Raw genomic sequence first — 26,654 nt, forward strand, 5'->3', positions numbered from 1 at the left:
GCACTCTGTTCCCCCGGGCCCTAAGATTTTACAGCATGCTGTCCCCCGTCGGGCCCTAAGGTTTTACAGCACTCTTTTCATCGGGCCCTGAGGATTTACAGCACTCTTTTCCCCGGACCCTGAGGGTTTACAGCACTCTGTCCCCCCGGACTCTGAGATTTTACAGCACTCTGTCCCCCCGGATCCTAATGTTTTACAGCACTCTGTCCCCCCAGGCCCTGAGGTTTTACAGCACTCTGTCCCCCCGGGCCCTGTGGTTTTACAGCACTCTGTCCCCCCGGACCCTGAAGTTTTACAGCACTCTGTCCCCCCGAGCCCTGAGGTTTTCCAGCACTCTGTCCCTCCAGGGCCTTGAGAGTTTACAACACGCTGTCCCCCATCGGGCCCTAAGGTTTTACAGTACTCTGTCCCCCCGAGCCCTGAGGTTTTACAGCACTCTGTCCCCCCCTGGCCCTGAGATTTTACTGCACTCTGTCCCCCAGGGCCCTAAGGTTTTACAACACGCTGTCCCCCGTCGGGCCCTAAGGTTTTACAGCACTCTTTTCCCCGGGCTCTGAGGGTTTGCAGCACTCTGTCTCCCCGAGCCCTGAGGTTTTTCAGCACTCTGTCCCCCTGGGCCCTGAGGTTTTACAGCACTCTGTCCCCCCCGGCCCTGAGGTTTTACAGCACTCTGTCCTCCAGGGCCCTAAGATTTTACAGCACTCTGTCCCCACGGGCCCTGATGTTTTACAGCACTCTGTCCCCCAGGGCCCTGAGGTTTTACAGCACTCTGTTCCCCCGAGCCCTGAGGTTTTACAGCACTCTGTCCCCCAGGGCCCTGAGGTTTTACAGCACTCCTTCCCCCCGGGCCCTAGGTTTTACAGCACTCTGTCCCCCAGGCCCTGAGGTTTTACAGCACTCTGTCCCCCCGGGCCCTGAGATTTTACAGCACTCTGTCCCCTAGAGCCCTGCGGTTTTACAGCACTCTGTCCCCCAGGGCCCTGAGATTTTACAGCACTCTGTCCCCTAGAGCCCTGAGGTTTTACAGCACTCTGTCCCCCCGGGCCCTGAGATTTTACAGCACTCTGTCCCCCCGGGCCCTGAGGTTTTACAGCACTCTGTCCCCCCGAGCCCTGAGATTTTACAGCACTTGTCCCCCGTCGGGCCCTAAGGTTTTACAGCACTCTTTTCCCCGGGCCCTCAGGTCTTACAGCACTCTGTCCCCCTCTCCCCCGGGCCCTGAGATTTTACAGCACTCTGTCCCCCCGGCCCTGAGATTTTACAGCACTCTGTCCCCCCGGACCCTGAGATTTTACAGCACTCTGTCCCCCCAGGCCCTGAGGTTTTACAGCACTCTATCTCCCCGGGCCCTGAGGTTTTACAGCACTCTGTCCCCCCGAGCCCTGAGGTTTTCCAGCACTCTGTCCCCCCAGGGCCTTGAGAGTTTACAACACGCTGTCCCCCGTCGGGCCCTAACGTTTTACAGCACTCTTTTCCCCGGGCCCTGAGGTTTTACAGCACTCTGTCCCCACGAGCCCTGAGGTTTTACAGCACTCTGAACTCCCGGCCCTGAGGTTTTACAGCACTCTGTCCCCACAGCCCTGAGGTTTTACAGCACTCTGTTCCCCAGGGCGCTGAGGTTTTACAGCACTCTGTCCCCCCGGGCCTGAGGTTTTACACCACTCTGTTCCCCCGGGCCCTAAGATTTTACAGCACGCTGTCCCCCGTCGGGCCCTAAGGTTTTACAGCACTCTTTTCCCCGGGCCCTAAGGTCTTACAGCACTCTGTCCCCCTCCCCCCCAGGCCCTGAGGTTTTACAGCACTCTGTCCCCCTTGGCCCTGAGGTTTTACAGCACCCTGTGCCACCGGGCCCTGATATTTTACTGCACTCTGTCCCCACGGCCCTGAGGTTTTACAGCACTCTGTCCCCCCGGGCCCTGAGATTTTACAGCACTCTGTCCCCCTGGCCCCTGAGGTTTTACAGCACTCTGTCCCCCCTGGCCCTGAGATTTTACAGCACTCTGTCCCCCTGGGCCCTGAGGTTTTACAGCACTCTGTCCCCCCTGGCCCTGAGATGTTACAGCACTCTGTTCCCCCGGGCCCTAAGATTTTACAGCATGCTGTCCCCCGTCGGGCCCTAAGGTTTTACAGCACTCTTTTCATCGGGCCCTGAGGATTTACAGCACTCTTTTCCCCGGACCCTGAGGGTTTACAGCACTCTGTCCCCCCGGACTCTGAGATTTTACAGCACTCTGTCCCCCCGGACTCTGAGATTTTACAGCACTCTGTCCCCCCAGGCCCTGAGGTTTTACAGCACTCTGTCCCCCCGGGCCCTGAGGTTTTACAGCACTCTGTCCCCCCGGGCCCTGTGGTTTTACAGCACTCTGTCCCCCCGGGCCCTGAAGTTTTACAGCACTCTGTCCCCCCGAGCCCTGAGGTTTTCCAGCACTCTGTCCCCCCAGGGCCTTGAGAGTTTACAACACGCTGTCCCCCGTCGGGCCCTAAGGTTTTACAGCACTCTGTCCCCCAGGGCCCTGAGGTTTTACAGCACTCCTTCCCCCCGGGCCCTAGGTTTTACAGCACTCTGTCCCCCAGAGCCCTGAGGTTTTACAGCACTCTGTCCCCCCGGGCCCTGAGGTTATACAGCACTCTGTCCCCCGGGGCCCTGAGATTTTACAGCACTCTGTCCCCTAGAGCCCTGAGGTTTTCCAGCACTCTGTCCCCCCGGGCCCTGAGATTTTACAGCACTCTGTCCCCCCGGGCCCTGAGGTTTTACAGCACTCTGTCCCCCCGAGCCCTGAGATTTTACAGCACTTGTCCCCCGTCGGGCCCTAAGGTTTTACAGCACTCTTTTCCCCGGGCCCTCAGGTCTTACAGCACTCTGTCCCCCTCTCCCCCGGGCCCTGAGATTTTACAGCACTCTGTCCCCCCGGCCCTGAGATTTTACAGCACTCTGTCCCCCCGGACCCTGAGATTTTACAGCACTCTGTCCCCCCAGGCCCTGAGGTTTTACAGCACTCTATCTCCCCGGGCCCTGAGGTTTTCCAGCACTCTGTCCCCCCAGGACCTGAGGTTTTACAGCACTCTGTCCCCCCGAGCCCTGAGGATTTCCAGCACTCTGTCCCCCCAGGGCCTTGAGAGTTTACAACACGCTGTCCCCCGTCGGGCCCTAACGTTTTACAGCACTCTTTTCCCCGGGCCCTGAGGTTTTACAGCACTCTGTCCCCACGAGCCCTGAGGTTTTACAGCACTCTGAACTCCCGGCCCTGAGGTTTTATAGCACTCTGTCCCCACAGCCCTGAGGTTTTACAGCACTCTGTTCCCCAGGGCGCTGAGGTTTTACAGCACTCTGTCCCCCCGGGCCTGAGGTTTTACACCACTCTGTTCCCCCGGGCCCTAAGGTTTTACAGCACTCTTTTCCCCGGGCCCTAAGGTCTTACAGCACTCTGTCCCCCTCCCCCCCAGGCCCTGAGGTTTTACAGCACTCTGTCCCCCTTGGCCCTGAGGTTTTACAGCACCCTGTCCCCCCGGGCCCTGAGAATGTACAGCACGCTGTCCACCCTCAGGCCCTGAGGTTTTACAGCACTCTGTCCCCTGGGCCCTAAGGTCTTACAGCACTCTGTCCCCCTCCCCTCCCCTGGCCCTGAGGTTTTACAGCACTCTGTCCCCCTGGGCCCTGAGGTTTTACAGCACTCTGTCCCCCCGGCCCTGAGGTTTTACAGCACTCTGTCCCCCCGGGCACTGAGGTTTTACAGCACTCTGTCCCCCCGGGCCCTGAGGTTTTACTGCACTCTGTCCCCCTGGCCCTGAGGTTTTACAGCACTCTGCCCCCCCTGGCCCTGAGATTTTACAGCACTCTGTTCCCCCGGGCCCTAAGATTTTACAGCACGCTGTCCCCCGTCGGGCCCTATGGTTTTACAGCACTCTTTTCATCGGGCCCTGAGGATTTACAGCACTCTTTTCCCCGGGCCCTGAGGTTTTACAGCACTCTGTCTCCCCGAGCCCTGAGGTTTTACAGCACTCTGTCCCCCAGGGCCCTGAGGTTTTACAGCACTCTGTCCCCCAGGGCCCTGAGGTTTTACAGCACTCTGTTCCCCCGAGCTCTGAGGTTTTACAGCACTCTGTCCCCCCGGGCCCTGAGGTTTTACAGCACTCTGTCCCTAGGGCCCTGAGAGTTTACAGCACTCTGTCCCCCTGGGCCCTGAGATTTTACAGCACTCTGTCCTCCCTGGCCCTGAGGTGTTACAGCACACTGTCCCCCCGGGCCCTGAGGTTTTACAGCACTCTGTCCCCACGGGCCCAAGGTGTTACAGCACTCTGTCCCCCTCACCCCCGGGCCCTGAGGTTTTACAGCACTCTGTCCCCCTTGGCCCTGAGGTTTTCCAGCACCCTGTGCCCCCGCGCCCTGAGATTTTACAGCACTCTGTCCCTCCGGGCCCTGAGGTTTTACAGCACTCTGTCCCCCCGGGCCCTAAGATTTTACAGCACGCTGTCCCCCGTCGGGCCCTATGGTTTTACAGCACTCTTTTCATCGGGCCCTGAGGATTTACAGCACTCTTTTCCCCGGGCCCTGAGGTTTTACAGCACTCTGTCTCCCCGAGCCCTGAGGTTTTACAGCACTCTGTCCCACAGGGCCCTGAGATTTTACAGCACTCTGTCCCCCCGAGCCCTGAGGTTTTACAGCACTCTGTCCCCCAGGGCCCTGAGATTTTACAGCACTCTGTCCCCCCGGGCCCTGAGATTTTACAGCACTCTGTCCTCCCTGGCCCTGAGGTGTTACAGCACACTGTCCCCCCGGGCCCTGAGGTTTTACAGCACTATGTCCCCCAGGACCCTGAGTTTTTACAGCACTCTGTCCCCCGTCGGGCCCTCAGGTCTTACAGCACTCTGTCCCCCTCTCCCCCGGGCCCTGAGTTTTTACAGCACTCTGTCCGCCCGGGCCCTGAAATTTTACAGCACTCTGTCCCCCCGAACCCTGAGGTTTTACAGCACTCTGTCCCCCCGGGCTCTGAGGTTTTACAGCACTCTGTCCCCCTGGGCCCTGAGATTTTACAGCACTCTGTCCCCCGTCGGGCCCTCAGGTCTTACAGCACTCTGTCCCCCTCTCCCCCGGGCCCTGAGTTTTTACAGCACTCTGTCCCCCGGGCCCTAAGGTCTTACAGCACTCTGTCCCCCTCACCCCCGGGCCCTGAGGTTTTACAGCACTCTGTCCCCCTTGGCCCTGAGGTTTTCCAGCACCCTGTGCCCCCGCGCCCTGAGATTTTACAGCACTCTGTCCCTCCGGGCCCTGAGGTTTTACAGCACTCTGTCCCCCCGGGCCCTGAGATTTTACAGCACTCTGTCCCCCTGGGCCCTGAGGTTTTACAGCACTCTGTCCCCCCTGGCCCTGAGATTTTACAGCACTCTGTTCCCCCGGGCCCTAAGATTTTACAGCATGCTGTCCCCCGTCGGGCCCTAAGGTTTTACAGCACTCTTTTCATCGGGCCCTGAGGATTGACAGCACTCTTTTCCCCGGACCCTGAGGGTTTACAGCTCTCTGTCCCCCCGGACTCTGAGATTTTACAGCACTCTGTCCCCCCGGATCCTAATGTTTTACAGCACTCTGTCCCCCCAGGCCCTGAGGTTTTACAGCACTCTGTCCCCCCGGGCCCTGTGGTTTTACAGCACTCTGTCCCCCCGGACCCTGAAGTTTTACAGCACTCTGTCCCCCCGAGCCCTGAGGTTTTCCAGCACTCTGTCCCTCCAGGGCCTTGAGAGTTTACAACACGCTGTCCCCCATCGGGCCCTAAGGTTTTACAGCACTCTGTCCCCCCGAGCCCTGAGGTTTTACAGCACTCTGTCCCCCCCGGCCCTGAGATTTTACTGCACTCTGTCCCCCAGGGCCCTAAGGTTTTACAACACGCTGTCCCCCGTCGGGCCCTAAGGTTTTACAGCACTCTTTTCCCCGGGCTCTGAGGTTTTGCAGCACTCTGTCTCCCCGAGCCCTGAGGTTTTTCAGCACTCTGTCCCCCCAGCCCTGAGATTTTACAGCACTGTGTCCCCCCGAGCCCTGAGGTTTTACAGCACTCTGTCCTCCAGGGCCCTAAGATTTTACAGCACTCTGTCCCCACGGGCCCTGATGTTTTACAGCACTCTGTCCCCCAGGGCCCTGAGGTTTTACAGCACTCTGTTCCCCCGAGCCCTGAGGTTTTACAGCACTCTGTCCCCCAGGGCCCTGAGGTTTTACAGCACTCCTTCCCCCCGGGCCCTAGGTTTTACAGCACTCTGTCCCCCAGGCCCTGAGGTTTTACAGCACTCTGTCCCCCCGGGCCCTGAGATTTTACAGCACTCTGTCCCCTAGAGCCCTGCGGTTTTACAGCACTCTGTCCCCCAGGGCCCTGAGATTTTACAGCACTCTGTCCCCTAGAGCCCTGAGGTTTTACAGCACTCTGTCCCCCCGGGCCCTGAGATTTTACAGCACTCTGTCCCCCCGGGCCCTGAGGTTTTACAGCACTCTGTACCCCCCGAGCCCTGAGATTTTACAGCACTTGTCCCCCGTCGGGCCCTAAGGTTTTACAGCACTCTTTTCCCCGGGCCCTCAGGTCTTACAGCACTCTGTCCCCCTCTCCCCCGGGCCCTGAGATTTTACAGCACTCTGTCCCCCCGGCCCTGAGATTTTACAGCACTCTGTCCCCCCGGACCCTGAGATTTTACAGCACTCTGTCCCCCCAGGCCCTGAGGTTTTACAGCACTCTATCTCCCCGGGCCCTGAGGTTTTACAGCACTCTGTCCCCCCGAGCCCTGAGGTTTTCCAGCACTCTGTCCCCCCAGGGCCTTGAGAGTTTACAACACGCTGTCCCCCGTCGGGCCCTAACGTTTTACAGCACTCTTTTCCCCGGGCCCTGAGGTTTTACAGCACTCTGTCCCCACGAGCCCTGAGGTTTTACAGCACTCTGAACTCCCGGCCCTGAGGTTTTACAGCACTCTGTCCCCACAGCCCTGAGGTTTTACAGCACTCTGTTCCCCAGGGCGCTGAGGTTTTACAGCACTCTGTCCCCCCGGGCCTGAGGTTTTACACCACTCTGTTCCCCCGGGCCCTAAGATTTTACAGCACGCTGTCCCCCGTCGGGCCCTAAGGTTTTACAGCACTCTTTTCTCCGGGCCCTAAGGTCTTACAGCACTCTGTCCCCCTCCCCCCCAGGCCCTGAGGTTTTACAGCACTCTGTCCCCCTTGGCCCTGAGGTTTTACAGCACCCTGTGCCACCGGGCCCTGATATTTTACTGCACTCTGTCCCCACGGCCCTGAGGTTTTACAGCACTCTGTCCCCCCGGGCCCTGAGATTTTACAGCACTCTGTCCCCCTGGCCCCTGAGGTTTTACAGCACTCTGTCCCCCCTGGCCCTGAGATTTTACAGCACTCTGTCCCCCTGGGCCCTGAGGTTTTACAGCACTCTGTCCCCCCTGGCCCTGAGATGTTACAGCACTCTGTTCCCCCGGGCCCTAAGATTTTACAGCATGCTGTCCCCCGTCGGGCCCTAAGGTTTTACAGCACTCTTTTCATCGGGCCCTGAGGATTTACAGCACTCTTTTCCCCGGACCCTGAGGGTTTACAGCACTCTGTCCCCCCGGACTCTGAGATTTTACAGCACTCTGTCCCCCCGGACTCTGAGATTTTACAGCACTCTGTCCCCCCAGGCCCTGAGGTTTTACAGCACTCTGTCCCCCCGGGCCCTGAGGTTTTACAGCACTCTGTCCCCCCGGGCCCTGTGGTTTTACAGCACTCTGTCCCCCCGGGCCCTGAAGTTTTACAGCACTCTGTCCCCCCGAGCCCTGAGGTTTTCCAGCACTCTGTCCCCCCAGGGCCTTGAGAGTTTACAACACGCTGTCCCCCGTCGGGCTCTGAGGTTTTACAGCACTCTGTCCCCCTGGGCCCTGAGATTTTACAGCACTCTGTCCCCCGTCGGGCCCTCAGGTCTTACAGCACTCTGTCCCCCTCTCCCCCGGGCCCTGAGTTTTTACAGCACTCTGTCCCCCGGGCCCTAAGGTCTTACAGCACTCTGTCCCCCTCACCCCCGGGCCCTGAGGTTTTACAGCACTCTGTCCCCCTTGGCCCTGAGGTTTTCCAGCACCCTGTGCCCCCGCGCCCTGAGATTTTACAGCACTCTGTCCCTCTGGGCCCTGAGGTTTTACAGCACTCTGTCCCCCCGGGCCCTGAGATTTTACAGCACTCTGTCCCCCTGGGCCCTGAGGTTTTACAGCACTCTGTCCCCCCTGGCCCTGAGATTTTACAGCACTCTGTCCCCCCGGGCCCTGAGATTTTACAGCACGCTGTCCACCATCAGGCCCTGAGGTTTTACAGCACTCTGTCCCCCCGGCCCTGAGGTTTTACAGCACTCTGTCTCCCCAGGCCCTGAGATTTTACAGCACTCTGTCCCCCCGGGCCCTGAGATTGTCCAGCACTCTGTCCTCCCGGGCCTTGATGTACAGCACCCTGTCCCCCCGGGCCCTGAGGGTTTACAGCACTCTGTCCCCCCGGGCCCTGAGGGTTTACAGCACTCTGTCCCCCCGGGCCCTGAGATTTTGCAGCACTCTGTCCCCCCGGGCCCTGAGGTTTTACAGCACTCTGTCCCCCCGGGCCCTGAGATTTTACAGCACGCTGTCCACCCTCAGGCCCTGAGGTTTTACAGCACTCTGTCCCCCCGAGCCCTGAGGTTTTACAGCACTCTGTCTCCCCAGGCCCTGAGATTTTACAGCACTCTGTCCCCCCGGGCCCTGAGATTGTCCAGCACTCTGTCCTCCCGGGCCTTGATGTTTTACAGCACCCTGTCCCCCCGGGCCCTGAGGGTTTACAGCACTCTGTCCCCCCGGGCCTGAGGTTTTACACCACTCTGTTCCCCCGGGCCCTAAGATTTTACAGCACGCTGTCCCCCGTCGGGCCCTAAGGTTTTACAGCACTCTTTTCCCCGGGCCCTAAGGTCTTACAGCACTCTGTCCCCCTCCCCCCCAGGCCCTGAGGTTTTACACCACTCTGTCCCCCTTGGCCCTGAGGTTTTACAGCACCCTGTGCCACCGGGCCCTGATATGTTACTGCACTCTGTCCCCCCGGGCCCTGAGGTTTTACAGCACTCTGTCCCCCCGGCCCTGAGATTTTACAGCACTCTGTCCCCCCGGACCCTGAGATTTTACAGCACTCTGTCCTCCGGGCCCTAGGTTTTACAGCACTCTGTCCCCCCGGACCCTGAGATTTTACAGCACGCTGTCCCCCCTGACCCTGAGATTTTACAGCACTCTTTTCTCCGGGCCCTGAGGTTTTACAGCACTCTGACCCCCCAAGCCCTGAGGTTTTACAGCACTCTGTCCCCCAGGCCCTGAGATTTTACAGCACTCTGTCCCCCCGGGCCCTGAGGTTTTACAGCAGTCTGTCCCCCCTGGCCCTAAGATTTTACAGCACGCTGTCCCCTGTTGGGCCCTAAGGTTTTACAGCACTCTTTTCCCCGGGCCCTAAGGTCTTACAGCACTCTGTCCCCCTCCCCCCCAGGCCCTGAGGTTTTACAGCACTCTGTCCCCCTTGGCCCTGAGGTTTTACAGCACCCTGTCCCCCCGGACCCTGAGATTTTACAGCACTCTGTCCCCCCAGGCCCTGAGGTTTTACAGCACTCTATCTCCCCGGGCCCTGAGGTTTTACAGCACTCTGTCCCCCCGAGCCCTGAGGTTTTCCAGCACTCTGTCCCCCCAGGGCCTTGAGAGTTTACAACACGCTGTCCCCCGTCGGGCCCTAACGTTTTACAGCACTCTTTTCCCCGGGCCCTGAGGTTTTACAGCACTCTGTCCCCACGAGCCCTGAGGTTTTACAGCACTCTGAACTCCCGGCCCTGAGGTTTTACAGCACTCTGTCCCCACAGCCCTGAGGTTTTACAGCACTCTGTTCCCCAGGGCGCTGAGGTTTTACAGCACTCTGTCCCCCCGGGCCTGAGGTTTTACACCACTCTGTTCCCCCGGGCCCTAAGATTTTACAGCACGCTGTCCCCCGTCGGGCCCTAAGGTTTTACAGCACTCTTTTCCCCGGGCCCTAAGGTCTTACAGCACTCTGTCCCCCTCCCCCCCAGGCCCTGAGGTTTTACAGCACTCTGTCCCCCTTGGCCCTGAGGTTTTACAGCACCCTGTGCCACCGGGCCCTGATATTTTACTGCACTCTGTCCCCACGGCCCTGAGGTTTTACAGCACTCTGTCCCCCCGGGCCCTGAGATTTTACAGCACTCTGTCCCCCTGGCCCCTGAGGTTTTACAGCACTCTGTCCCCCCTGGCCCTGAGATTTTACAGCACTCTGTCCCCCTGGGCCCTGAGGTTTTACAGCACTCTGTCCCCCCTGGCCCTGAGATGTTACAGCACTCTGTTCCCCCGGGCCCTAAGATTTTACAGCATGCTGTCCCCCGTCGGGCCCTAAGGTTTTACAGCACTCTTTTCATCGGGCCCTGAGGATTTACAGCACTCTTTTCCCCGGACCCTGAGGGTTTACAGCACTCTGTCCCCCCGGACTCTGAGATTTTACAGCACTCTGTCCCCCCGGACTCTGAGATTTTACAGCACTCTGTCCCCCCAGGCCCTGAGGTTTTACAGCACTCTGTCCCCCCGGGCCCTGAGGTTTTACAGCACTCTGTCCCCCCGGGCCCTGTGGTTTTACAGCACTCTGTCCCCCCGGGCCCTGAAGTTTTACAGCACTCTGTCCCCCCGAGCCCTGAGGTTTTCCAGCACTCTGTCCCCCCAGGGCCTTGAGAGTTTACAACACGCTGTCCCCCGTCGGGCTCTGAGGTTTTACAGCACTCTGTCCCCCTGGGCCCTGAGATTTTACAGCACTCTGTCCCCCGTCGGGCCCTCAGGTCTTACAGCACTCTGTCCCCCTCTCCCCCGGGCCCTGAGTTTTTACAGCACTCTGTCCCCCGGGCCCTAAGGTCTTACAGCACTCTGTCCCCCTCACCCCCGGGCCCTGAGGTTTTACAGCACTCTGTCCCCCTTGGCCCTGAGGTTTTCCAGCACCCTGTGCCCCCGCGCCCTGAGATTTTACAGCACTCTGTCCCTCTGGGCCCTGAGGTTTTACAGCACTCTGTCCCCCCGGGCCCTGAGATTTTACAGCACTCTGTCCCCCTGGGCCCTGAGGTTTTACAGCACTCTGTCCCCCCTGGCCCTGAGATTTTACAGCACTCTGTCCCCCCGGGCCCTGAGATTTTACAGCACGCTGTCCACCATCAGGCCCTGAGGTTTTACAGCACTCTGTCCCCCCGGCCCTGAGGTTTTACAGCACTCTGTCTCCCCAGGCCCTGAGATTTTACAGCACTCTGTCCCCCCGGGCCCTGAGATTGTCCAGCACTCTGTCCTCCCGGGCCTTGATGTACAGCACCCTGTCCCCCCGGGCCCTGAGGGTTTACAGCACTCTGTCCCCCCGGGCCCTGAGATTTTGCAGCACTCTGTCCCCCCGGGCCCTGAGATTTTACAGCACGCTGTCCACCCTCAGGCCCTGAGGTTTTACAGCACTCTGTCCCCCCGAGCCCTGAGGTTTTACAGCACTCTGTCTCCCCAGGCCCTGAGATTTTACAGCACTCTGTCCCCCCGGGCCCTGAGATTGTCCAGCACTCTGTCCTCCCGGGCCTTGATGTTTTACAGCACCCTGTCCCCCCGGGCCCTGAGGGTTTACAGCACTCTGTCCCCCCGGGCCTGAGGTTTTACACCACTCTGTTCCCCCGGGCCCTAAGATTTTACAGCACGCTGTCCCCCGTCGGGCCCTAAGGTTTTACAGCACTCTTTTCCCCGGGCCCTAAGGTCTTACAGCACTCTGTCCCCCTCCCCCCCAGGCCCTGAGGTTTTACACCACTCTGTCCCCCTTGGCCCTGAGGTTTTACAGCACCCTGTGCCACCGGGCCCTGATATGTTACTGCACTCTGTCCCCCCGGGCCCTGAGGTTTTACAGCACTCTGTCCCCCCGGCCCTGAGATTTTACAGCACTCTGTCCCCCCGGACCCTGAGATTTTACAGCACTCTGTCCTCCGGGCCCTAGGTTTTACAGCACTCTGTCCCCCCGGACCCTGAGATTTTACAGCACGCTGTCCCCCCTGACCCTGAGATTTTACAGCACTCTTTTCTCCGGGCCCTGAGGTTTTACAGCACTCTGACCCCCCAAGCCCTGAGGTTTTACAGCACTCTGTCCCCCAGGCCCTGAGATTTTACAGCACTCTGTCCCCCCGGTCCCTGAGGTTTTACAGCAGTCTGTCCCCCCTGGCCCTAAGATTTTACAGCACGCTGTCCCCTGTTGGGCCCTAAGGTTTTACAGCACTCTTTTCCCCGGGCCCTAAGGTCTTACAGCACTCTGTCCCCCTCCCCCCCCCCCCCCCCCGGGCGCTGAGGTTTTACAGCACTCTGTCCCCCAGGGGCCTGAGGTTTTACAGCACTCTGTCCCCCCCGGGGTTGAGGTTTTACAGCACTCTGTCTCCCCAGGCCCTGAGCTTTTATAGCTCTCTGTTCCCCCAGGCCCTGAGGTTTTACAGTACTCTGTCCCCCAGGGCCCTGAGGTTTAACAGCACTCTGTCTCCCCGGCCCTGAGGTTTTACTGCACTCTGCACCCCCCAGGGCCTGAGGTTTTACAGCACTCTGCCCCCCGGGACCTGAGGTTTTACAGCACTCTGTCCACCCAGGGCTTGAGGTTTTACAGCACTCTGTCCCCCCAGGCCCTGAGGTTTTACAGCACTCTGCCCCCCGGGCCCTGAGGTTTTACAGCACTCTGTCCCCCCAGGGCCTGACGTTTTACAGCACTCTGCCCCTCCCCCCTGGCGCTTTGAGGCAGCAGTGCTAACCACTAAGCCACCACGCTGCCCTTTTTTTTGTAGCTCTGACTGATTAGATCGTCAAAAGTTCTGCTGGAGACTGCTGACTGGTCTTTCATTTTACATCAATAATAGGCATTGAGGGATGTTTGAGGGGGCAGCTGAAATACATCCCAATAACAGTCTGTGCCTTCATAGAGACGTACTGGGAGAAGGCTGGCAATTGATCAAGGGCATAACCATGACCTGACTCTGTTCCTTTTCCCCTGCAGATCGAGATTTTCAAGAAAGCTGGTTGGACAATCGTTTACCCACCGACTCCTCTCATCCCTGATGGTAAACGCAAACGGTCTTCTGTAGTCAATCCTGGAGGAAAAAACACCAGCATCGCACCCTCCTGACTGACTGACTGACTGACTAATGTGGTGGGATCATGTTGCCTTAACAAATTACTTTGGGACAGCTGGGTTCACTCTTTGTGATGTGGAACACTGCAGTCACCTTTCTGTGAATGTATTCCTGACGTCATTTACCCCAAATTGCTGAAAGGTGTTTGAGAAGGTGATGGCGAGGCATCTTCCTGAAGCATTAAAGACCACACAGTATTTTTTACCCTCAGGGCTGGTTGTTGCGGGGCGGGCGGGGGGGTGGATTCATTCATTTGTGGGACTTGGGCGTTGCTGGCTGGTCAGCATTGAAAGCTCATTCTTATTTGCCCTTGAGAAGGTGGTGGTAACATGCCTTCTGGAACAGCTGCCGTCCACTTGCTGTGGGTTGATTCACAATGCCGATAGGGAGGGAATTCCAGGATTTTGACCCACCGACTGTGAAGGAACACCAGTATATTCCCAAGTCAGGGTGGTGAGTGGCTTGGTGGGGAACTGGCAGGTGGTGGTATTCCCAAGTACCTGCTGCCCTTGTCCTTCTAGTTGGAAGTGGTTGTGGGTTTGGAAGGTGCTGTCTAAGGATCTTTGGTGAATTTCTGCAGTGCATCCTGTAGATAGTACACACTGCTGCTACTGAATGCCGGTGATAGAGGGATTGAACGTTTGTAGATGTGGTGCCAATCAAATGGGTTGCTTTGTCCTGGAGAGTCATAGAGTTGTACAGCATGGAAACAGACCCTTCGGTCCAACCCGTCCATGCCGACCAGATATCCCAACCCAATCTAATCCCACCTGCCAACACACGGCCCATATCCCTCCAAATCCTTTCTATCCATATACCCATCCAAATGCCTCTTAAATATTGCAATTGTACCAGCCTCCACCACTTCTTCTGGCAGCTCATTCCATATACGTACCACCCTCTGTGTGAAAACGTTGCCCTGTAGGTGTCTTTTATATCTTTCCCCTCTCACCGTAAACCTATGCCCTCTAGTTCTGGACTCCCTGACCCCAGGGAAAAGACTTTGCCTATTAACCCTATCCATGCCCCTCATAATTTTGTAAACCTCTATAAGTTCACCCCTCAGCCTCCGACACTCCAGGGAAAACAGCCCCAGCCTGTTCAGCCTCTCCCTGTAGCTCAAATCCTCCAACCCTGGCAACATCTTTGTAAATCTTTTATGGACCCTTACAAGTTTCACAACATCTTTCCGATAGGAAGGAGACCAGAATTGCACGCAATATTCCAACAGTGGCCTAACCAATGTCCTGTACAGCCACAACATGACCTCCCAACTCCTGTACTCAATATTCTGACCAATAAAGGAAAGCATACCAAACACCACCTTCACTATCCTATCTACTTGCGACTCCACTTTCAAGGAGCTATGAACCTGTACTCCAAGGTCTCTTTGTTCAGCAACACTCCCTCGGACCTGGCCATTAAGTGTATAAGTCCTGCTAAGATTTGCTTTCCCAAAATGCAGCACCTCACATTTATCTGAATTAAACTCCATCTGCCACTTCTCAGCCCATTGGCCCATCTGGTCCAGATCCTGTTGTAATCTGAGGTAACCCTCTTCGCTGTCCACTACACCTCCAATTTTGGTGTCATCTGCAAACTTACTAACTGTACCTCTTATGCTCGCATCCAAATCATTTATGTAAATGACAAAAAGTAGAGGACCCAGCACCAATCCTTGTGGCACTCCACTGGTCACAGGCCTCCAGTCTGAAAAACAACCCTCCACCACCACCCTCTGTCTTCTACCTTTGAGCCAGTTCTGTATCCAAATGGCTAGTTCTCCCTGTATCCCATAAGATCTAACCTGGCTAACCAATTTCCCATGGGGAACCTTGTCGAACGCCTTCCTGAAGTCCATATAGATCACATCTATCACTCTGCCCTCATTAATCCTCTTTGTTACTTCTTCAAAAAACTCAATCAAGTTTGTGAGACATGATTTCCCATGCACAAAGCCATGTTGACTGTCCCTAATCAGTCCTTGCCTTTCCAAATACATGTCCATCCTGTCCCTCAAGATTCCCTCCAACAACTTGCCCACCACCGAGGTCAGGCTCACTGGTCTATAGTTCCCTGGCTTGTTCTTACCACCCTCCTTAAACAGTGGCACCACATTAGCTTCCAGTCTTCCGGCACCTCACCTGTGACTATCGATGATACAAATATCTCAGCAAAAGGCCCAGCAATCACTTCTCTAGTTTCCCACAGAGTCCTCGGGTACACCTGATCAGGTCCTGGATGGTGTCAGGCTTAAGTGTTGTTGGAGTTGCCCCCATCCAGGGCAAGTGGGGAGTATCCCAGCACACTCCTGACTTGTGCCTTGTAGATGGTGGATAGACTTTGGGGTGTCAGGAGGTGAGTTACTTGCCGCAATATCCCTAGTGTCTGACCTGCTCTTGTAGCAACTGTGTTTATATGGTGAGTCTAGTTGAGTTTCTGGTCAATGGTAACTCCAAGGATGTTGACAGTGGGGGATGCAGTGATGGTAATACTATTGAATGTCAAGGGGCAGTGGTTAGAGTGTCTCTTATTGGTGACAGTCATTGTCTAGCATTTGTGTGGCGCAAATGTTACTTGCCACTGTCGGCCCAAGCCTGGATATTGCCCAGATTGTGTTGCATTTAAGCATGGACTGCTTCAGTATCTGAGGAGTCACAAAAGGTTCAGACCACTATGCAATCATTGGCAAACATCCTCACTTCTGACCTTATGACAGAGGGAAGGTTATTGATAAAACAGCTGAAGATTGTTGGGCCTAGGACACTACCATGAGGGACTCCTGCAGAGATGTCCTGGAGCTGAGATGACTGACCCTCCACAATCATCTTCCTTTGCAACATTGATGGTGCTGTGATACAGTTCCAGGTGAGGGTGTTGTGTGGCTCGGAGAGGTACTTGCTGGTGATTGCCTTCCAGTGTATATAGTGCATGGTAGAGGCAGGTGGTTACAGGTTTGCAAAGTGCTGTTCATGGAGCTTTAGTGAGTTATTGTAATACGTCTTGCATTTGTTGTACATTGCTCTCATTATAGTGAAAGTGAACGTTTGTGGATATGGTGCCAATCAAGCCATGCTGTTTTGTCCTGGATGGTGTTAAGCTTCTTGAGTGTATTATTACAGATTACAGATTACATTACAGTGTGGAAACAGGCCCTTCGGCCCAACAAGTCCACACCGACCCGCTGAAGCGAACCCACCCATACCCCTACATTTACCCCTTACCTAACACTACGGGTAATTTAGTATGGCCAGTTCACCTGACCTGCACATCTTTGGACTGTGGGAGGAAACCGGAGCACCCGGAGGAAACCCACGCAGACACGGGGAGAACGTGCAAACTCCACACAGTCAGTCACCTGAGGCGGGAATTGAACCCGGGTCTCTGGCGCTGTGAGGCAGCAGGGCTAATCACTGTGCCACCGTGCCGCCCACGGTGATTGTGGAGGGTCAGTCATCTCAGCTCCAGGACATCTCTGCAGGAGTCCCTCATGGTAGTGTCCTAGGCCCAACAATCTTCAGCTGTTTTATCAATAACCTTCCCTCTGTCATAAGGTCAGAAGTGAGGATGTTTGCCAATGATTGCATAGTGGTCTGAACCTTTTGTGACTCCTCAGATACTGAAGCAGTCCATGCTTAAATGCAACACAATCTGGGCAATATCCAGGCTTGGGCCGACAGTGGCAATTCACTCCATGTGATACCAAGAAATGGCTATGGGCTCTGACAACATGTGTGATGGAATACTCCCCCCTTGCCGAGATGGTATTGGAGGTGCACCATCTCGGCAAGGGGGGAGTATTCCATCACACATGTTGTCAGAGCCCATAGCCATTTCTTGGTATCACATGGAGTGAATTGAATAGCCTTTAGACTGGCATCTGTGATCCAGGCTCTTCTAGAGAGCACCAAGATGGATAATTATTTAAAAATATTCAGGGGTATGGGGATAATATAGGAAAATGAGGTAGAAGAGAAGGTATGATTTAATTGAGTGATTGAGAAGGGTCGAAGGGCCAAGTGGCCTATTCCTGCTCCTGTAAGTATCCCATCACATGGCCACTGGGACTGGAAGGTATTGTTTGGTGGTGAGTGGGGGACCAATAAGCAGAAGTTAAGGTTTGTTTACAAAGGAGTGATGGATGAATTTAAAGAGTTATGGCTATGTCCATTAGGCAAAAATATCATTACTTTCTTCATTTTTAATGAAGCTTTCTGATAGTTGTCATTCTGAATTAGTCTGGGAGAATTCACCTTTCCAGTCAGATGCAAGTGGAATGGAATGAATGCAGAGTGAGACTATGGAATGAGTGTAGAGTGAGACTATGGAACGAGTGCAGAGTGAGACTATGGAATGAGTGCAGAGTGAGACTATGGAATGAGTGTAGAGTGAGACTATGGAATGAGTGCAGAGTGAGACTATGGAATGAGTGCAGAGTGAGACTATGGAATGAGTGTAGAGTGAGACTATGGAATGAGTGTAGAGTGAGACTATGGAATGAGTGCAGAGTGAGACTATGGAATGAGTGCAGAGTGAGACTATGGAATGAGTGTAGAGTGAGACTATGGAATGAGTGTAGAGTGAGACTATGGAATGAGTGCAGAGTGAGACTATGATCATTTTCAACAGGAGGTGAGAAAGTGATTTTCCAACTAGCGGACTGCTGCACTTTGAGATGAGCTGTCAATCAGGAGAGAGGACTAGGGGCTGGAATTGGATTTAAAACTCAGAAAAAGTTACAGAGAACATGCCTCTATTTTTAAAAAAAAGTTAGAAATTTCTTGAAGGTCAATTTATCTGGTCAGTTTATCAAATACATCTGTAACATTGTCCAAGAGGACAGATTGGCATAAACCCATGGTTTGAAGAGAGATTGTGATAATTCTATCTCATGTTTCTCCACAGATCATCCTATGTGGATGTCTTCCAAATGGATATCCATGAACGTTCTGATGTTGGATGAGAAGAGAGTGATGGTTGAAAAGGAAGAGACAACAATTCAAAAGATGTTTGAGAAACTAGGTAGTTCATGAATCACAATGACTTGTATTTCTTTGATTATAACACACTGCCTTCAGCTGCACTGTTTTGACAAGGAACCTTCTGCATTGCTGTCAGTATCAGGAACACTAAATCTCCTTCACTGACTTCTGGAAAATTGGTATTTTTGAACTATTGATTATTTTACATGGCCACATTTTCCAGTCTGTTTGCAGAGTCCTGTGCCATATTGCCTGGCACACTTTCGTGGGTAGAGGAGTTAATGTGCTATCCTAACTTTACTCAGTGTGATTACAGCCTGCAGCTCACTCCTTATTAATAGTTCTCCTTTCATGTGCACTCAGAACATGAGCTTGGGTCATTGTACTCCATCTCAATCAGTCATGTTGCTCTGTTCTACTGTTGTTAGACCAACTGACTGTGATCATTAACCTTTCTTTTCTTGGATAGTGCTAACTCAAACTAATGCTTTTTTACTTGCTGCTTGTTAGACAATAAGAAAGTACACATGAAAGAGCTGAATATTGGGAACAATCCACAGGCAATCTAGAGTAAGAGAGAGCGACAATACGTGAAACATGGTTAAAAATCAAACATTATTTTTAATTTTTAAAATTACTACTTATTATTAATTTTGAATAAACTAAAACTAGTATCAACATTGATAACCATGAAACTACTGCACTATCATGAAAACCCATCTAGTTTGCTAATGTTCACTAAGGAAGAAAATTTGCTGTTCTTACTCTGTCTGGATTCCTGTGATTGACTCTATGACTCTGACTCTGATTCTGACTGAGCCTCTGAAGTGGTTGAGCAAACGACACAACTAAAATATGGCTCACCACTTTCTCAGGGAATTAGGGATGAACAGTAATTACTGTCCTTGATAGTGATGTCCAAATCCTGTGAATACATTTTTAAAAAAGGTAGTCCAATACTTCACAAAGTTCTAGAAACGTAGAAAAAAAAGTCAAAAATAAGAGAAGGCAAGTCAACCCACTCCACAATTCAACTCAATCATGCCTGATTCTTTATTTGAACACCTTACTCCTGCTGCCACATTCCCCATACCAGTTTACACTTTTAGCTTATAGAAATCTATGTTGTTCTGAATTACACTCAGTTTCTTGGCCTCCACAGATTTCTTTGGTAGGGAATTCATCCAAGGGAAGAAACTTCTCCACATCTTGGTCCAAAATGTATCCTGAGTCTGTGACTGCCCCCACCAGGGAAACATCATCCTTGCACCCAGTTTGTCCAACCCTGTCGGAATTTTGTTTGATTCAATAAGATCCCTTCTCATTCTTCTAAACTCGAGGAAATCTACTCCAGTTGACCCAACCTCTTCTCATCCACCAGCCCAGAAATCACTCTGGTGAAACTTCATTGCACTCCTTCTATGGCAAGTATGTCTTTTCATAGGTTAAGGAGACCAAAGCTGCAAGTAGTACTCTGAATGTGGTCTCACCAAGGCCTTGTACAGCTGCAGTAAGACTTCTTTGCTCAAACTCTCTTGCAAAGAAAGGCCAGCATGCCATTCTCCCCTAACTGCTTTCTCCTGCATACTTGCTTTCAATGTCTGGTACATAAGGGCAACCAACTCCCAACATTCCCCAATCTATCACCAATGAAATAATACTCTGCCATTCTGATTTTCCAAAAGAAGTGAACAACTTAAGACTTATCCACTCACTCAGTAAAATCACCCAGAAATCCTACTTCCTCGTCATCATTCACAATCCTAATTTTGTGTCATCAGTAAACTTGGAAATATTATACTTGATTGCCTCATCCAAGTTGTTGATTGTGTTTTTCTGAAAAAATCCAAAACTCAATTTTTTACTTTCCTCATCAATTCAATTTCTTTAAATTTTTTTAATTCCTTAGAATTCACTTTTAAAGAAAATAATCCTTTTGTGTTAAAGCCTGGGAATCTATCTTGAGTATTGTTACCATTCAACTCAATTGATTAGATTGCACGATGCACTGAGCTCAGGCTGAAGCTGGTGTTGGACTGGGGTGTACAAAGTTAAAAATCACACAACACCAGGTTATAGTCCAACAGGTTTAATTGGAAGCACTAGCTTTTGGAGCGTTGCTCCTTCGTCAGGTGGTTGTGGACTGCATAGGTTTACAGTGTGATGTAACTGAAATTATACAGTGAAAAATACCTTGATTGTTTGATGAGTCTCTCATCTGTTAGAATGACCATGTTAGTTTCACTTCTTTCGTATGTAAATCACAAAACCTTTTATAAAAGTTCCATTCTTAGGTTAACTATAACAATTGGTGTCAGTGCAGATAAGATGTTGAGATGTTGGAGGTGTTTGCCCCCTGTGTTCCCTGTCTGTGCCATAATGCTTAGACTGATTCTAATCTAAAAGTGAGTTAACAGAGTCTTAAAAAAAGTTTTGTGACTTATATATGAAAAAAGTGAAACTATCATGGTCATTCTAACAGATGAGAGACTTAACAATCAAAGTATTTTTCAATGTGTAATTTCAGTTACATCACACTGTAAACTTTTGCTATAAATTCCGTGTCTTACAAAGTTATACTCCACAACCACCTGATGAAGGAGCGTCTCTCCGAAAGCTAGTGCTTCCAATTAAACCTGTTGGACTATAACCTGTTGTTGTGTGATTTGTAGCTTTGCCTTTAGTCAGTTAGCTAATCAGACTCATCTCTCCTTCCAGAAAAACCAATTTGAGTCAGGAATTGAATGGCCACATGAATGTTAAGACTACAGAATGATGAACATAAATCAAACTGATTTTAGTTACTCCGTTTTATGAAGGGTTGAGGGGTGGGTCTGGGTGGGATGCTCTTCAGAGGGTCAGTGTGGACTCGATGGGCTAAATGGCCTGCTTGCATACTGTAGGGATTCAATGGTATCTTCCTTAATGTCTGTTCTGTAAATGTATTTGTTATTTTTACAGTTAAAGGTTCACTTTTCAAATGGCTTAGTGTTTTTCGAAACCTCATCTAAATTATAATCTTACAAATTCTTTACAAATTTATATTGTTGAATGTAAAGTTCTTGATGGCTTCTTAAAAGGATTTACATTAAATTCTACCAGGACTGCAGGGTGGAGTGAGCATTGATGCGATTGGAAACATGAAAATTTAATCATTTTTCATTTGAAAGGAGCAAGATAGGTTCAGCAATGTGTTTGTTGAAAATTTCACCTCATCACCACTCCTGGAGTAGAGTTAGGCTCAATGTTGGGAACATTGGCATCCATTAGGTGTAATTCTCCACTGTTCACCCATACATTTCACAGCTGGTGTGTTTTGGGTTGTTGCACACTCTCTGCCTTTGCTGCTGTTTGACTAACCTGCTACCAGCAGGTCATACTTCTGACATCAGGACACAACCAGTAATGCAGACAATAACTTTAATCTGAGGCCCAGCTGCTGTACTTGGTGAACAAGGTGCAGAAGTTTTGACATTCTAGAGTCTTAATGTGCTAACGTGAGGACTCCTTCCTTCCCTGCTTATTTAATCAATTCACATTGCCTCTGACAGCTCTTTGTCTTTTCTTTTGGGGTTCTTAATCAAGGCTCTGGTTATTTGTTATTTTTCTGCTTTTGGAACAACCTTGGTGCCAGAACTTCCCGATGATTGCTTACCAATCTCCATATGAGTGCATCAGGCCCTGTTACTGTGTTCCTGCTTCCCAAGCTCCTACCTACCAGATCATACCATTGAAGCAATGGGTCCTGTCCTCATGGGTCTTCAGATTTTGGTGTGAGAATTACAGCTCAGTAAATCATATTACCACTATTGTAAGACCACATTGGGGTTATCAAGTAACTAGTCTACTATTAATTCAATTTTTTTCTTGTTTTCCTTCTCCAGGAATTGCAACAATTAAAGTCGCCATCCGCCATGCAAATTCGTTGGGGGGAGGCTTCCATTGCTGGACATGTGACATTCGTCGCCATGGCACTCTCCAATCGTATTTTGACTGAGTATTGTAGGGGATCATGTCATTAATAATTAAAAGGCTAATGAAAAATTGATCTTTATTTCAGGGGCCTGGAATACAAAGAGATGAAAATTTTGTTTGTTAAATACGGTGTTCGGGCAAAATAGGTTTCATAGACTAGACTTCTATTTACTTAATGGTAGGAGATAAATTAAGGTGATTAATAAAATTGAAGGATGTGATAGAGCAGATAGAGTAAAATTCTGCTTTGGGGAATCTTAAACATGTGAATTATTTCAAACTTTGAGCTCAGCCATTGGGGGTAATGCCAGCAAACACTTCACACAAAAGGGTTGGGTTTTATACTGAGACAGCACCAAGGCCATTTGCTCCATTGTGCCTATGTCTAATATTTGTAAGAACAAGACAGTTCCTCACTCCCATACTTTTCCTCCACTACCCTGACCATTATGTCCTTCAAATATTTATCAATTCCTTTGGTAGATCTGTTGCTGAATATCCTTCCTCTGCAATTTATAGACTGTGAGTTGTAGATGAAAACAACTCACTGTGTAAAGTCTTCTTCCTCAATTCACCTCTGGTTCTTTTGCCACCTATGTTAAATGTATTCTCTTGAATTACTACTCCTTCTGCAATGTCTATAGTTTCTCCTCTCTCTCATCTGAAGTCTGTCATCCCAGGACCCATTTTAATAAAACTCCATTGCTTTCTCCCCAAGGCCTCAAACTCCTTCCTAAAGTGTGGAATTATACACAATATATCAGCCATTTGCTTTTGTATTTCATGCCTCTATGAATAAAGCCAATGATCCCATACACTTATGCCACAATCTCTCAAATTGTCTTATTATCATCAAATTTGGTGTTAATATACTTCCCAGCTCTCTTTGTTCCTCCACCCCCTTTAAAATTATAACCTTTTAATAATATTGCCTTTTACCATTCTTTCTACTGTAACTAATCATATCGATCAGTTGTTGAAATTAAATGCTCCCCCAGAAAAGATGGATATGGAGAAATTGTTGGTAGTCAAGGTTAGTAATTGATCTAACATAATATCAGAACAAGTTTAAAGGCTGGAATGGCCTCTTCATTTTCCTTTGATAACTGGAATCGGACCTGAACACCTACACAAGCTGGTGAATCACTTTGGTCAAGCACATGCATGAATTCTAGGTTTATTTTGAACAATGCCTTTTTGCTTAAAGCTTCCTTTCATCATTTATTCTTCCTTTCAGAGAACGTGTTAAAATTCCCTTGTGATCTACAACAGAGGTTCTCTGGCTAGCTTCCAAACATTTCCTCTTCTTCTAATGAGACTGGCATTGCAACTTCCCCTGTGAAAGTCAGCAGTTGTTTCAGGGTAATTGACAGGCTATACCTGCTCTTCCCTTTACCCATGACATTCTCATTACTGGAAATTTGGCTAGTTACTACACTGGATCATTTTATATTTTTTGTTAAATTGACAGGAATTTTATTAAGGACCATATTTGTATTTGATGTTTGAATTGGCAATTGTACAATACCCATATAAAAACAAAATGTCTCTTGTCTCAATTTGACGGCCAAATCAAGGCAAATGATTTGCCAAATTTTGTAAATGTCGGCACATACCCCACACCGTGTCAGCTGGTGCTCAAATCACATCTCTTTCTGGACAATGACTGGGCAAATCTGTGTAATTGCTGCTTTACAATGACATCTCAGTGCTTGGCTGAAGATCACAAGATGATTGCTAATACTTTGCATAATATTTAATCAGCCACACGTGGGATTCCTTTTTGTGAAGCCGTTTTAAAAGTTAACGAGTCTTTTGAATACGAAAACAATAATTTCTGTCCTCAAATATTTTGTTTTAGGTCTCAAAATGTCCCTTCTAGGTTTTGTTTGAATGCTGGAGTCAGTTGAACCCTGGAACCTGGTTGCCGCACTGTCCCTCAAACACTGCCAGCAGCTAAAAGTTGTGCTGTAGTTTTCTGTTTAGAAATCATTTAAAAAAGATGGTATTCACAGATTTAAAGCTGTTTACTTCAGGGATTTTACTATTGTAAACTGATCCTTGGACCAGACAGCGGAAGAATAGAGACGGCTTTAAAAACACTTGTCCAGGGGAGGGTGCTGCAGTCTGACTGTTTGGAAAGTGCTTGCTATTCAGGAACTGGAATTAACCCTTCCTTAACAAAAACATAATTTGGAGGTACCAGTGTTGGACTGGGGTGTACAAAGTTAAAAATCACACAACACCAGGTTATAGTCCAAAAGGTTTATTTGGAAGCATTAGCTTTCGAAGCACCACGTGGTCTTCAGGTGGTTGTGGAACAGAACCATAAGACATGGAATTTATAGCAAAAGGGTTACAGTGTCATGGAGCTGTAATGATCTATTAAACAAATTTAGATTAATTCTTTCATCTTTTACAATGGGATATGCTAGTTTCGGTTCTTCAATATGTAAATCCCAGAACTCCTTTTAAGTTACATTCTCAAGATAGCTTCAGCTTTTCTAACAATAGGTGCCATCTCAGCTCAGACAATGCATTAAAGGTGTGAGGTTAAAGTCTGTCTGTGTCCCAATGTTGAGTCAGACTGGTTCTATTTGTAAAGTGGGACTTACAGAATCTTAAATGGATTTATGCAGTTTGTGAGCAAAATAAAATGTAATTCTGCAAATACAAATTCACCCCACAAACTTACATGTGTGTGTGTGCAGAAGACAGAATGTGTGTGTGTGAGAGAGAGTTGGGATGTAAGTCTGTGAGAGGGTGTGTGTGTGGGTGTGAGTGTGGCAGGTGCACGTATGTACATATGAGAGAAAGCTTGTATATGAGAGAGGGTCTGCGTGAGTGTGTGAATATGTAGATGTTTGTGTGTGTGTGTGTTGAGAGAGTGAATAGTGCAGTGGGGTCACCTGTTGTGTGACATGAACCCAAGGTCCCAGTTGAGGCCATTCCAATGGTACTGAACTTGGCTATCAGCCTCTGCTCAGCCAGTTCGCGTTGTTGCCTGTCCTGAAGTCCGCCTTGGAGGCTGGTCACCCGAAGGTTCAAGGCTGAATGTCCTGGACCGCTGAAGTGTTCCTGACAGGGAGGGAACATTCTTGCCTGGTGATTGTTGTATGGTGTCCATTCATCCATTGTCATAGCCTCTGCTTGGTCTCGCCAATGTACCATGCCTCAGGGCATCCTTGCCTGCAGCGAATGAGATAGACAATGTTGGCTGAATCACATGAGTACCTGCTGCGTACCCGGTGGGTGGTGTCCTCACGTGTAATGGCGGTTGCCGTGTTGACACTCTGACATGTCTTGCAGTGGTTCTCTTGCCAGGGTTGTATGGTGTTGTGGTCAGTATTGTCCTGAAGGCTGGGCAGTTTGCTGCGAACAATGGTCTGTTTGAGGTTTGGTGGTTGTTTTCAGGTGAGAAATGGAGGTGTGGGGAAGGTCTTGGTGAGGTGCCCATCCTCATCGATAATGTGTTGCAGGTCACAAAGAACATGGCGCAGTTTTTTGTAACCTTTTGTTATAAATTCTGTGTCTTGTGGTCCTGCTCCACAACCACCTGATGAAGAGGCAGTATCTTGAAAGCTAATGCTTCCAAATAAACCTGTTGAACTATTACCTGATGTTGTGTGATTTTTCACTTTAACAAAAACAGGAGGTGTTGGAAAAGCTCTGCAGATCTGGCAGCATCTGTGGAGAGAAATCAAATTCAATGTTTCGGGTCCAATGACCCTTTCTCAGAATACGTAAGCATTTCTTCGCCCACTTTTGCTGGTAGGGGTTTTGCATTTTTTTGGTCCTCTTGAATTTTGCTGTTGGAACATTTTCATATATAGAAAGGAGCCAGTCTCAGAGACTGATTTGATACCCACTTCTTGGGACTAACTTCCGTTAGTGGAAGTTGGGAATTCTGTTCTTGAAGCAGACATAACCACTACACCATGGTCTGAATCCCAGATGACCTCCCTCCCTCCTGGTAATCGTCATAGGCCACTGTTTCCTTGGAACTGTATGATAGGATTTAGCAGCTCAATATTGCAAACACTATTTCCTTCCATTAAAACAGATGACTGTGTTGAAAATTTGATACTCTCAGTAAAGATGAGGTTTAGTATGCAATGGTTCAATGGTTTGTTCGTATTTTTCTGCAATATGTTATGAACATTGTAAGTGATTTTTAGTTCATTTGTTATTCTCAATAAAAGCTTAATTGCATCTTATTTCTGGTGTTGAGTTTAAATTGTTTGAATGGACTGAAGTTCGGCATTATGTTTGAGAGTCAAATGTTTACACAAATTCTGTGGCGTGGTGAATTTGGTGGGAATTCAATTTGAATGTGACCAGTGATGTGCCATAGGATCAGAGCTGGGTCCACTACTTTTCGTCATTTATATAAATGATTTGGATGTGAACGGAGGAGTTATAGTTAGTAACTTTGCCGATGACGCCAAAATTGGAGTGTAGTGGACAGCGAAGAAGGTTACCTCAGATTACAGTGGGATCTTGACCAGATGGGCCAATG

General features: G+C 50.5%; 1 protein-coding gene across 1 annotated transcript in view; it reads left to right on the forward strand.

Annotated features, from left to right (window-relative positions):
* The window catches only part of gatm (glycine amidinotransferase (L-arginine:glycine amidinotransferase)), a 68,180-nt gene extending 41,828 nt beyond the window's left edge, over nucleotides 1–26,352 (forward strand). Inside the window, exons 7-9 of the mRNA XM_087981230.1 lie at nucleotides 13,043–13,106; nucleotides 18,084–18,200; nucleotides 22,045–26,352. Coding sequence (XP_087837356.1) covers nucleotides 13,043–13,106; nucleotides 18,084–18,200; nucleotides 22,045–22,157 — 294 coding nt within the window. The 3' untranslated portion in view covers nucleotides 22,158–26,352. The remainder of the gene's footprint in view (nucleotides 1–13,042; nucleotides 13,107–18,083; nucleotides 18,201–22,044) is intronic.
* Nucleotides 26,353–26,654: the final 302 nt, after the last annotated feature.

Source organism: Chiloscyllium plagiosum, unplaced genomic scaffold, assembly GCF_037043375.1.
Source record: "Chiloscyllium plagiosum isolate Xiang-an unplaced genomic scaffold, Cpla_swu_hap1 HiC_scaffold_39, whole genome shotgun sequence".
Classification (NCBI taxonomy): domain Eukaryota; kingdom Metazoa; phylum Chordata; class Chondrichthyes; order Orectolobiformes; family Hemiscylliidae; genus Chiloscyllium; species Chiloscyllium plagiosum.